At 35.1% G+C, this 12,933-nt stretch overlaps 1 protein-coding gene across 2 annotated transcripts; it reads left to right on the forward strand.

The window, feature by feature from the left end:
• Positions 1–1,968: 1,968 nt before the first annotated feature.
• LOC133691850 (ubiquitin carboxyl-terminal hydrolase 17) lies at positions 1,969–9,126 on the forward strand. Of its 2 annotated transcripts, none has more exons than XM_062112464.1 (11): positions 1,969–2,616; positions 3,786–5,232; positions 5,326–5,414; positions 5,658–5,743; positions 5,849–6,011; positions 6,119–6,239; positions 6,400–6,557; positions 6,950–7,028; positions 7,116–7,328; positions 7,987–8,048; positions 8,138–9,126. In XM_062112464.1, exons 1-11 carry the CDS (start codon positions 2,327–2,329, stop codon positions 8,841–8,843), a joined length of 3,414 nt encoding a protein of 1,137 aa, XP_061968448.1. In that variant the 5' UTR covers positions 1,969–2,326; the 3' UTR covers positions 8,844–9,126. The 2 variants fall into 2 exon arrangements, with proteins under 2 accessions (XP_061968448.1, XP_061968447.1); XM_062112463.1 differs by having other exon boundaries at positions 1,970–2,616; positions 6,944–7,028.
• The last annotated feature ends 3,807 nt before the right edge of the window (positions 9,127–12,933 follow it).

The following is a 12,933-nucleotide window of genomic DNA, read 5'->3' on the forward strand; positions in this document are numbered from 1 at the left end:
ACTAGCAACTCAACTAGGCATTTATGGTGGCTGCAATTCTTTTAATTTCTTTTTGGCAGTGTTTTATGGCTTATTTTTCACTTTAAACTATATAAAAATAATATTTTTTATATTTTAAAATTAATTTTTATATTAAAAGAAATTTTGAAACCGGCACAATCAACAAACGGTGCCGTGCAGATTTCTCAACACAAGCCCTTTTTTTTTCCGTGGCGCAGTTAAAATTTAATTCCGGGCATCGCAGTTAAAACTGCACCAATCACTATTTTTTGTTCCAAGAAAGCAATCAGTTTACAAGTGTGACACATAACTTCTAACTCATGCTGTTCATTGAAAGAGAAAAATGCTGTTGTTATCACGGAAAGGAAGGGAACAGTTCATGATTGTGGTGGGGAGATTTCATCAGGATCACCACTCAAACATTATCCGCTGCCCGTATAACAAGTTGGAACCAAATGACGAGGAAAGAGCCAGGAATTTTGGAAGCTATGCATCCAACTCTGACTATCCATTGACTAATGAATCCACCTACCGCTTCACCGGATTTATAATTTTCGGTCAAAAAAAAAAAAAACCGAACATAAGAATTGTCAAAACCCTGTACCATTACTGCTATTTTACTGTTAATTGTCGTCATCGTTATTACTAATAATATATTCTCCTGTTTCACTGTGGTTTGTACTTTTTTTTTCTTCTAAAATATTAAAAAGATAAAAGTATAAAATTTTGTTTTGATAATATTATTAAATTTAATCAAGCTACTCGATTTTGAAACTTATCAACCCGATTTTTTATATCATTTAAATTTTAAATTAAACCATATAAAAATTAATTCAAAACTAATTATTCAATTTAATGAGTTTAATATAACTTGAACAACCAATAAAAATATGACATAATTTAAAAAACATTAAAATGATTTTTTTAATATTAGGATAGTGTCAGACCGGATCGACCTCTCTCATTGTACGACATGGGTCATGAACTTCAACGAGATTAATAACTTTGTTGTTTTTGTAAAATTTTTTATTTAATTTTATGATAAAATTAGATGTTTTCAAAATCACAAACCAACATAAAAAAAATATTTATTTGAGATTATAACAATCATGTGAAAAGTTAAAAAAAAAACTATGAATTCCATTTCTCAATCAATCCAGTATTAAAAAATAATTAAATAAAAAAACAATTAGAAAAATCAATTGACAGAAAACTAAAAAAACAAACATATCAGGTTTCATGAGTAATTTCGCTAAACTTGTAAATCTGGTAACTCGAGTCAACACCTCAAATCTATAAACCGAGCAATACACTCTATTGTGATTAATAACTCTTTTAAAACACTTTTTTTTAACTATATGATAACAAAAATAAATGGTTGCAAAATTAAGTGTCAAACCGGTACCAAGATTTTTTTAAGACTGTAATAACCTCGTAGAAAATAAAATGAAACAAATCAAGAAATTTAATTCTCAATCAATCTAGTATCAAATGATCAAATAAAAAAATGAATTAAAAAAAAAGTTAAATTCGCTAAACTCGTCAACATGCTATGAAATTTCTAAAATTTAACAACATATTTTTTCTAAATTGAGTTTAAATAATAATAAAAAAATCACTACTAAATCCGTGAATCGAGGCAGTTAGAGATATCCCGTCAAACTCACAAACCATGTCACCGACTCTACAAAATTTCATAGAGTTTTTTTTATTTTTAAATTATTATAATATATTGATATTATAAAAAATAAAAAACATATATTTTATATATTTTTAAATAAAAATTACTTTGAAAATAACTTATATTATAATCGTGATAAAAAAAATATAAATCAGGAAAAAAAAAACGGAGACCGGTGGTGGGGTCACATGTCCGAATATTTGACGAGCAAAGAATTCACGCATCTGAATGTCTCTTAAAACAAAATTCCTTTCCCTCAACCATTAAATTTCTTTTCTTTTTTTTTTAAAAAACAATACTAACAAAATTAAAAATCCAATTGATTCCCACTCTTTAAAAAAAATCTATCACATTTCACAACAACAATAACAAGAAGCCCTAAAATCTCGATCAGATTGTCCGAAAACCACAGCAACAATCAAAGACCCCTAATCTTTCACACTAGCTCGACATCGAAAAACCCAGTCAAGTTATTTTTTGCTCAACAAACCCTCTTTTAACCCTCACCGTCGTTTTTTTTTATCAGCGGCTTCGATCTAGCAATCAACCGATGCAAAATCGTCAACGAGGACAGCACCTCCATCCATGTACAAGATAAGGAGGTTAAAGATCGTGAAATTTGGTGGATGCTGCTCATTTTCATAAATGCATGTCGAGGGGGATCTAGGGTTTTCGAGCCTAGTGGTCCTTGTTTTCTGTGTAGTGGTTATTCCGGTGGGTTGGTTTGTAATTAGGTGTAAATGGCGGGGAGTGGTTGCAAGAAAGGAGGAGATCAAGAGGTTGATGGTTTTAGCGGCAGAGGAAGCCGCCAGGGCCGAGTTTGAGGCCACGGTTTCGTACGGCACCGTTCCGGTTTCAAAAAATAATTACCAGTGTGTTGTTTGTTTTTGCCCGAGAACGACACGGTGTGCCCGCTGTAAAGCTGTTAGATATTGGTATGTTAATTCTGCGTCAATGCTTGATTTTAATCTGGGGTTTTGGTCCTTAATGCGTTGAATTTGGGTTCGTTTCCGGTGAAATTTGATGTCTTTTGTTGCTGTTTTTTTTGTAATGAAGTGAACTGGAGTTGATTGTTGATAATAATTGGGTAATGTTACGGAAGCGAAGCTGTTTTAACAGTATACTTTTAGAAGAATCTGATTCTTTGCTTCACATTGTTACAGTTAAACAGAGAAGGGGGAAAAACTGTGGAATTAGGTGCTAATTGTTGAAGGGAATTCCGAAATAGAGGTTTAATCTGTGTGGAGGGATTTCTGATTCACTAAACTAAATCATAGATGTTCTTCGTTCGTTAGATGCTAGATGTGAGCTAGCTAGTTTCTTGTTTTGCGTGGGTTATATGAACTTTTCATTCATATGTTAGCGTTGTTAAGTGCATATGAAACTAACGAGAAAACTTGTTTTTCTAACTGAAAACATTTTAGCTTGTTAAGAAGACAGTGTGGTGAGTGTCAATCCTTGAATGAATTTTTAGAGATCTGTATCTTATAGATCAGGATCTGTACAACTGGTTTTATACATATATAAGTCACTACTGGAAAACTGCAATCTTATGTTTATCATCATATGAAATTAAATTCAATATATAACTTTTGATTTTTAAATTGAATGTCAGCAGTTCACGACATCCATGTGCTCTCAATTGTGTGAAGGCATTAGTGGGAAATGTTAATGTAAATTACATTTACAATCTTCAAATATTGCAAGTTGGTAGTATACATGGAATAGGATGAAATACTTGTTTGAAGTAAATAGTGTTTAGTTCCGCTATTATTCTGTTATGTAATTTTACAAAGGTTGTTTTACATAATCAGGAGTGTCCTAAATCCACTATTATTCTGTTATGTAGTTGTAAAAAAGTTGCTCTGCATAATCAGGAGTATCCTGCAATTTAGTATGATTTAGTTCGCTAACTTTTGTCGAAACATGTTTTATGAGGACCTAACAAGGTTTAGCCAACTGGTGATGTGTTCTTCTCTACAATCTATAAGATTGCCTTTTTAATTGGTGATAATAGGTTTTGTTGTTTTCCTTTTCCACCTTCCTTAAGTATGCTTCGGATCTTTCTATTTGTATATTTATGTCGCAAATTGGTTTGTTTCAGTTCTGGTAAGTGTCAAATTATCCACTGGCGACAAGGTCACAAGGAAGAATGTCGTCCCCCTCCCACCACATACCACATTAATGATGATGGAGGCAATCCTGGCCAGAGGGCGGCAAAGCAAGATCAACATGATATTTATGATGGCATATACGAGAAAAGACCAATTGAAACATTCTCCGTGGAACCTGTAGTGTCTGATTCCAGTTACTCTCCTGGAGTTTCACTCTTAAAGGATGATGATATTATAGTTGATTCCGTTTTAGACACAGAGGGAGCAGATTCTATTTCTGAATCACCAGGCACCTCATTTTCTGGATTTTCCACTCCTACGGGCTCTTCATTTTCTGGATTCTCTGCTCATTCAAATGGGGAATCATCTGACAGTGTTTCTGTAAGTGAGAGCATTAGTTCAAATGAAACAGAGGGATCAGACAGACAAACACCGGCTGATATTGCCCCTGATACGCTGGAGTCCAGTGTGAACGAGGTGGCTACGACCAAACCATCATCTCCAAAGTTTGCTACTTTGGTTGATTCTATAGATAGTTTTAATAAATTGAGTAAATCAAATCAGATTAAAACTCATGGCAATGACAGGGAGAGTCAATGCTCATCTAGTTCTTCAAGCCATAGCATCAGTGCCGGGAATGATGAAACAATCACAAAACCAGCAAAGGTTTCTTCTGGTTTCTGGTGGAGAACTCTGGATTCTGTTGGGCCCAGCAGTGATGCTGGGGATGGATCTGCTCTGTCAAATTTCAATAGCCCTGGTAACAGCAACTCATCTAATGACAAACCATCCCTACTTTTCAAGTCCAGTCTATCTGGAAGTGATGCTCTCATTTCGCATGCAAAAAGCTCAAAGGTGAACAACATCATATCGGATGATGCACCCCCTTCTGTTCCTGGCGTCAGTAGGCCTGCTGATGGAGCGGTTACACCAGAAAAGAATGGCTTTGATGCTCTAAAAGTAAAGAGATCCCCAACCATAAGTTTTGAAAGGTCCAATCTTGTTGATAATAACTCTGGTGGAGGTTCAAATGTTTCCATTGAGAGTAAATCTGTATCATCGTCCTCTCCTTATGCACATGTTTCTTTCAGTTCCGGAGGAGTTAAATTAGATCCAAGTGCTTCAAAAGTATGCAGATCTCAAGCTTTGAGATCTGAAAGGTCAAATGTTGTTGTTGATGACGTTGTTGATACTTCACATCTATCTAAGTACAGATTATCATCTAGTGCTTCTCAAACCCATTTGAATTCTAGTGCCGGTGGGCATTCAGTTTCAAGTGTGAAACTTGGAGGAAAAGTTGAAAATGTTGAACCAGGTGCTGCTGCTACTTCTCAAATTTCTAGCGATTCTCCAAGTTCTATTAATGGATTGAAGTCATCAGTGTGGAAAGTTGTTGACCAATTCAGAGGACCTAAATGTGGGAGATATAGTAATAAGGTTTGGGTTATAAATTGATTTTGTTTACATCTCTAACATTTTCTTTTTCTCGAGATGCAATAAATTTCCATGAGTTTATTTTTGGCTTTTCAGGGCCTTTTCCCTTATGATTTATTTGTGAAGTTATACACTTCGAATAAGGTGGAAATGCGACCATGTGGCCTTATCAATTGTGGAAACAGGTACATGACATGTTTCTTTTGTAGGGAAAGCAGATTGAAGTAACAAAATGGTGTATTTTTACAATCACTTGTAATTAAAATGGCTTCTTTATCCATTATTTTGCAATATTAATACCACATGCAGTTGTCTTAATGTTAATTATGCTAGTCACTATCTGATTGCATCTTCTCTAATTTTTATGTCAGCATTACATAAACTACCCTCAAGATGTTGATAACATATCCCGTGTTCCATTTCTGCAGCTGCTATGCTAATGCTGTTCTACAATGCTTGGCATTTACTCCTCCATTGACTTCTTATTTTGTGCAAGGGCTCCACTCTAAAGCCTGTATGTTTCTCATCATGGTCACCTTATTAGATTCAGCATGCATTTTTGAATAACATGTTTTGCAACTTTTTCAATATTAGCTAAGGCCATTCTTTTCCATATCAGGTGTAAATAAAGAACGGTGCTTCTCTTGTGAGTTTGAAAAAGTAATTTTAAAGGTGAAGGAAGGGAAATCTCCTCTTTCTCCCATTGGCATACTATCCCAATTACAAAATATTGGGAGTCAGCTTGGTAATGGAAGAGAAGAAGATGCACATGAATTCCTGAGGTGAGCTGGTTTCTTTGCTCTGTGACCAATGAAATAGCAACTTGCATGTTTTTTTGATTTCAGCTTTTGGAGAATTTCTTGATAGAGAATACATGAACAACAAACAGGTATGCAATTGATGCAATGCAATCTGTTTGCCTTAAGGAAGCTAGGGTGAATGCAGTAGATTCCTCTGAAGAAGAAGCCACTCTCATAGGCCTTACATTTGGAGGCTACCTTCGCTCAAAGGTAACATCTTTTGGAGTTAAATGACACTCAAAGATTTAATGCAAATCGATTCTCTTTTTATCTCCTTTTCTTTTCCCCTAACTCTCATTAGCATCTAGGTGCTCTTTTGAGAAAGGTTCAATAATTTAGATTATGCATATGAATTTGCTACTGTTTGCAGATTAAATGCATGAAGTGCCATTACAAGTCAGAGTGGCAGGAAAGAATGATGGATCTTACTGTTGAAATAGAGGGGGATATAGGGAAGCTTGAAGATGCACTTAGACGATTCACGGGTACCGAGATTCTGGATGGGGACAACAAGTACCAGTGTGGCAGGTTCGTCAATTTCCTTTTCTGATAAAGCTCTTGAGAGTATTGTTTCAAATGTGTTTATTCTTTTGGTGATTTATTTTTACCAATTTCTATATTGCAGTGAGACATTGCAAACTGATTTAAACCTTAAATAGTTTAATATTGATTTTATATTTGAGTTGCTTGACATTTGGACCAAACAGTTTGTAACTGAAAACATACCGCAGTTGTGTTGCTTTGTGTTATGCTTCCTGTACAGCATTTTGATGATTGCTCTGCCAGTTTTTACTTCCAAGGAAATATCAAGATCTGACTATTCTATTAATTCTGGTTTATATCGAATCTTCTCTTTTGTTGGAGTTGTTGGCTTTGAGCATTAAGAGTTTGTTTACCATCATCATTCTGTTCAGGTGCAGATCTTATGAGAAGGCTAAGAAAAAGTTGACAATATTGGAGGCCCCTAATGTCCTTACAATTGCATTGAAGCGCTTTCAGGTAGATCTGGAGATCAAAGATGGTATTTTTTTATCCAGTGTTATAGGCAAATTCTTATTTCTTTTCTTACTGTGCTTGATTTTACAGTCAGGTAAATTTGGAAAGCTCAATAAATCTATTCGGTTCCCAGAGATCCTGGACTTAGCACCGTATATGAGTGGAACTAGTGATAAATCACCCATATATAGGCTTTATGGGGTGATTGTTCACTTGGATGTCATGAATGCTGCATTTTCTGGTCACTATGTCTGCTATGTCAAAAACATCCAGAACAAGTGGTTCAAAATTGATGACAGCACAGTATGTTCTCTATCTTAATTTGCGAAGCAAGTTTATTTGGTCATTTGATGTGTTTTTCTCCTAGTTGTTGTACTTGATTAACTTCTAGTTGTGGCAATCTCTTCACTTTGGTCCTGGGTATATTGACATCGCCCTGACATCTCCATCTCTTATATAAACTAAAAGAATTTATTTTTAATTATCAGCCATTGGCTACAAGAAAAGTTTGGGTTCTGTTGCTTTGTGCTTTAGTCAAGGAACCTTTGACATTTTCTGTTGCATTTGGGATTATTATCTGATTAAGTCTTTTATTTAGATGGCCAAGCCTGTGTGTTGTTTATATTGTTTATCTCTAAGAAGAAGTCAAACCTTGATTATTGGAGACAAACCTATGTTTAGCCTGTGTCTGTGAGGTTGCAAACTATAAAGAATCAAAATTTGTTTTCATTAAAGCAGTATCTTTGAAGGCTATGGTTTGTTTTGGGTCTTGAAGTCTTTTCATTGTTAGACCTATTGGTATCTGTGTCCCAATTTCTTCTTAGGGTCTCCCGGTGCACTGTTTCAGTGCTAACGTCTTTCTGAAATACATCAATATTTTTTTTAATGGATAGAACATATGCTTGTGTGTTTGTGCACGAGCTGTGAGTTTTTGATCATGGTATTGACAATTATTGGCTAGGTTACAGCTGTGGAACTTGAAAGGGTTTTATCGAAAGGCGCGTACATGCTTCTTTATGCAAGGTGATGGATCTCTGGAGATTAGTTCTATGAAGGTTGAAATTTCTTCATGTTCTTTTGTTGTAGTGTTTGACTCAATTAAATTTTTGCAGGTGCTCACCGAGGGCCCCAAGACTGATAAGGAGCAGAATAATATCTTCTGATCCAAAAAATAAATGCAGTCCCTCCAAAATCAAGGCAACAAACACTGCATTGAATTCAAGATCCATGTCTATGCAATCCAGTGTTGTCCAATCGCATCCAGATTCAATTCCTTTGGACAATTTGGCCAGTGTTGAATCTTTCTATTTGAAGCTCCACCGGCTTCTGAGGATTTCAGAAGAGGACTCATCAAGTGATAATTTCTCTTTTACCAGTGGCAATTCCGATGAAGCTTCCTGCAGTACTGACAGCACCCATGATTCTACAAGTACTGATGACCTTTCTGATTACATTTTTGGAAGTTGGAACTCTTGGAGGAACACATCTGATTCAGACACTTCTTCATCTTCCTCCCCTTTGTACTCAAGGTATTCACCCCATGCTGATAAGAACCAGAATGATTCGCATGCATATTCAAGGATTGGGGGTCCTGATCTTTCGGACAGGATACCAAGCGGGGGGAGGAAGCTGGTGGATCTGGAAGGTAAAAGGGGAAATTCTTTTTTGCATCCTGACACGACTGAACAATGTAGAAAGTTTGCAAGTAGTAATAGTTGTAGGGATAAGGTGTCGACAAAATTAGGATCACTTAACCCTTTAAATGATGTAAAATCCGGGGTATCCTTTAGAAGATCAGTAAGCGAAAGAACAGACTAAGCATTTCATGACGAGGTATTAAGTTAAAAGGGGTAAATAAGAGTTTGGTAGGAGGGGGGCTGTATGTAATCTTGTACTCTTGTAGCTGGCTTTGTTTTAAAATAGATCGGGCCGTCACCATTTTTTCAGATTCCTTTCCGGGAGTCCTCAAAGTGTATAGTGCAGAGGGGGTCTATTCCAAACCTTGTCCCAAAAGGGTTTTTGAACCCCATACAGTTGTTTACTTGAGAACAAAAATAAAAATGATCTGGTAGATATCGCATTATAAATGCTTCTTTGTCAATATCATCCTGTTTCCCCCTATCAAGTTTCTCTCGGAATGTTTTTCACAAGCCAGCTGATGAAAAAGCAGTCTGGGCTTGAGTCCTCTCTAATATGGCACTACAGGATTGTTTGTGAGCCCACTCCTCATGCTATGGTAATCTATCAAGATCTGCTTTTACCGCAGCACTGCCATCTGAAAATCCGCAAGTCCAAAAAGAAAAAAAACGGCCCATGTTTTTCATAAATGGACAGGTCTTGTGATAAATAGGATAGACATGTAAACGAATGTAGGATAAATTTGAATGCACACTGCATCTCATTTTTCATAAATGGACAGATCTTGCTTAATATATTTGCAACTGTAGCATTATAATTTGTATGGTTACTCTTGCTCCTATCAGGATAAATTTGAACCTCTTTCTCATTCTCATCTATGTATATTGGATATTTTAAAAAGTAAATATCCTTCTTAGTAGGGGGTCAAGAGAAATAATAGAAAGGATGATTTTACTATATATTTTTCTAGTTTAGTCTTACTCATTTCTAGTGGTATTTTAGTGATGGCTTCTATAGGAACTAGACAGTCCATTGGATATAATTGCATTTTATTGTCGTTTCACACCCTAAATATTTTTTTCGATTTAACCAATCCTTGTTTGACGAAAAAGAGGATATCTTGATGTGGGTAAAGACTCCCCCCCCTCCCCCGGGGGGCAAAAACACAACAAAACAATGACCCAAAGTCCCTTGGCAAGGCACATTGAGTCAAGACAAAAGAAGTCAAGAACCTCTTAGAAAAACGATCCGATATCTAAAAACAAATTGATCGGTAAACGCTACTTTTTTATCATAAAGTCTCCCTTCCAATGCCGTCGCCGTATAGGGATTGAGTTCATAGTGCCTTTTTCCTGAGTTACTGATATTCCGTGTATAAGCGGAAGCAATGACGTGTGCTGTATGCAATTTTCTTTGCAGTTCCAGGAAAAGCCATCCCTTTCTCTCTCCCTTTCCTCGCCCTCTTTTCTCCAACCAAATAGTAAATGAAGTCTACAAAACCAATAATACGCATATCATCATCATCATCCCATGCCCCATTCCCACCAGCACCAAACACGACGTATGGAGGAAGTCTAAAGACAGGAAAAGTATCAAACTTGCATGACAAGTGGCAGAAGGAAAGGACAACCACGTGGGGGTAAGAACACTGGTTCAACCACCGCTCACCAAACTCCTGCACCAGACGAACCCGTCCCTTGCGAGAACCCCGTAGAACTGGAGTAGAGGACCCATACACCTCTTCGGTCTCCAGTTTTCTCCTCCATGTATTTTTATGGCCCATCATACCGATAATGACTGGTATAAAAACGAAAGAAATGTTGACCTGTTATTTGATTGACTTTGCCCGCTTGCCAGGCCACTGCATGTCGTTTGCAAGTTCTTACAAAAATAGCACAGTTGATTAAAAAAAATATACCTAAATTAGCATAGCTTGAAAACTTAATTTTTCAAAATAGCACGAGACAAGCAAGTCTCACCTCCGCGATCCATCTAGACACGCAAGTGCAACCTGCATGACCCGTCCAATTCATTTTTCTTTTCCGGAGATCCATGCATGATTCCCATGCAAGATGATTCCCATTTCCCACATCCCAAAATCAACCTCCTTGTTTTATGAAGATCTAATGGCTACGAAAGAAACACAAAACAATCAATTGGCAGGACAAAAAAGTAAAGGGAGGATAGGAAAGAGAGAAAACCAGAAAAAGAAAAAGAAAAAGAAAAGAAAGAAATGAAAAATTGAAAATCAAATACATGCCGGAGCTCAGATGATGATATTTTTAAAACTACTAGGAACATTCAAATAAAATAAATTTGTAAATACCAAATAAAATCAAATTTAAAGTTGGTGGTATGAGCCGCATGTACAACGATATGCTCATTTACTGACATGTATATATCTCGCACCTAACAATAAAATTTAAATTCGTTGGCATGTGTGTATAGCATGTCGTCAACAACAATAAATAAATTAGGTAAATCATTTGAAATTTGCAAGTCTACACATGTGCTCCCTATGCACACTCACGAAATTCTATTTTAAAAAATAAAATTTAAGCTGTGTTATATATCTTAGTCATCGTGCTATTTTTGAAACAAAAAAAAACTTTGTAGTTTGCTACGTCACCGAAGTTTCAACTTCAAGATCGAACTATCGAAGGGCTGTATATCATGGGCGGACACGGAAACCTTCTCTCAAGTGGAGTCTGCGTTGTCAATTTGCATCCCAACCCTGCATGTAGACCCATGCTGTCTGAATTTGTAATTTTTCCCATTGCATAAAGAGAAGGTGGAGTGACATTTCTTGTTTTCTTCTTCGTTTGTTTTTTTCAGCTTCAAAAAGATGCATCGCTTGTGGACAGAAGAAATACTCAAGCCATGGGCTACAGAGGAGCTTTAAAAATTGAATTTCTTTTAACATAATCTCGACAACCACTTGTTGGACTATATTTTATTTTTTTGTCTCAAAGTCCTTGGATATAGACGGGATCATTTGACGTTTCAAAATCATTTTATTAGTCCAATTCATATGTAGGGCAACTGTTCATACCATTGACGTTTCAAAATTGTATGAGCTTCGTTGTTCATACCTTTTTTTTTCCTTTCAATTGAATCTTTCTATTGCATAATTAGATGGAATTGAGTTTGAAATTAATTATGATAAACATACCAAATTAAAAGATAAAAAATTAAAATAAAACACGAAGAGAAAACTCATGCCTAATCCCAAAATAACTCCTGTAACTAAAATTTATTTTTTTTATTTTTTAGTTTATAACTTTGAAAGAGAAAAAAAAATCATCTGAAATGATGAGGAGAGAAAAAATTTGTTGATTTGCTCATTTTTTGATGACAAGACTGGCTGTTTTTAGTGTTAAAAAAGTTACATTTGATTAGAAGAGTTTGATGATAACTATTTTTTTCACGGATTATCTTTTAAAAAGTTTGATTTTTTTAGATTGATTTGTTTTTTAGATGCTTTTATGATGCTTTGATGTTTATAGGTGGTTTAGAGAGATTTTTATAGTGTTTTAATTTAGAGATGTCTTTAAGGTGAAAATGAGTTACATGACACCCTACATTTTTTAATGCAATTTTAATCTTTTCTTTTGCCATTTACATAAAATTTAGAGGTAATCCATCCCTTCCCAACTCTTGGAGATCTTAAGGTATTTTACTTAATTACATGTAATAATATTATCATGACTTTTTGATAGTAAAGTTAAAGTTACCATGAAAGTTTGAACTATGATATCAATTAGTCATTTTTCAGGCATATTAAATCTATATTAAATTTTCAATTCATTGAATTCTCTCCAACAACTGATAAACTACCTTTTTTCTCATTATACACATTAAACTATCCCCACCTTAGGTTTCTCATAATCTCATCCCCATGTGTCCAACAACTCCTTTTCAAATAGTTATAACATGTGCTTAAATTCAATCACATTCCTTGATTTTTATATATAAAAAAGACATATAAGAGAAAATGTGAATATAAAGATAAAGAAGTTTAAAAGATTGTTTTTTAAAAATTTTTATTTCATTAGATATTTGAATTGCTAACCAAGATTTATTTTTTCTTTTCCTTAAAGAAAAAATAGTTGTACCAAACATACCTAATATATATGTGCAACCAAATTAATAATTAAGATGCATTCAAATTTTTAATTGTAATTACTTTTCCAAAAATAAGGTTAAAATATAATAACCAACATATTCATCACATGAAATGCATTAGCCGAAGACTATTAAGACATCATTT

The sequence above is a fragment of the Populus nigra genome, chromosome 4, assembly GCF_951802175.1.
Source record: "Populus nigra chromosome 4, ddPopNigr1.1, whole genome shotgun sequence".
Lineage (NCBI taxonomy): Eukaryota > Viridiplantae > Streptophyta > Magnoliopsida > Malpighiales > Salicaceae > Populus > Populus nigra.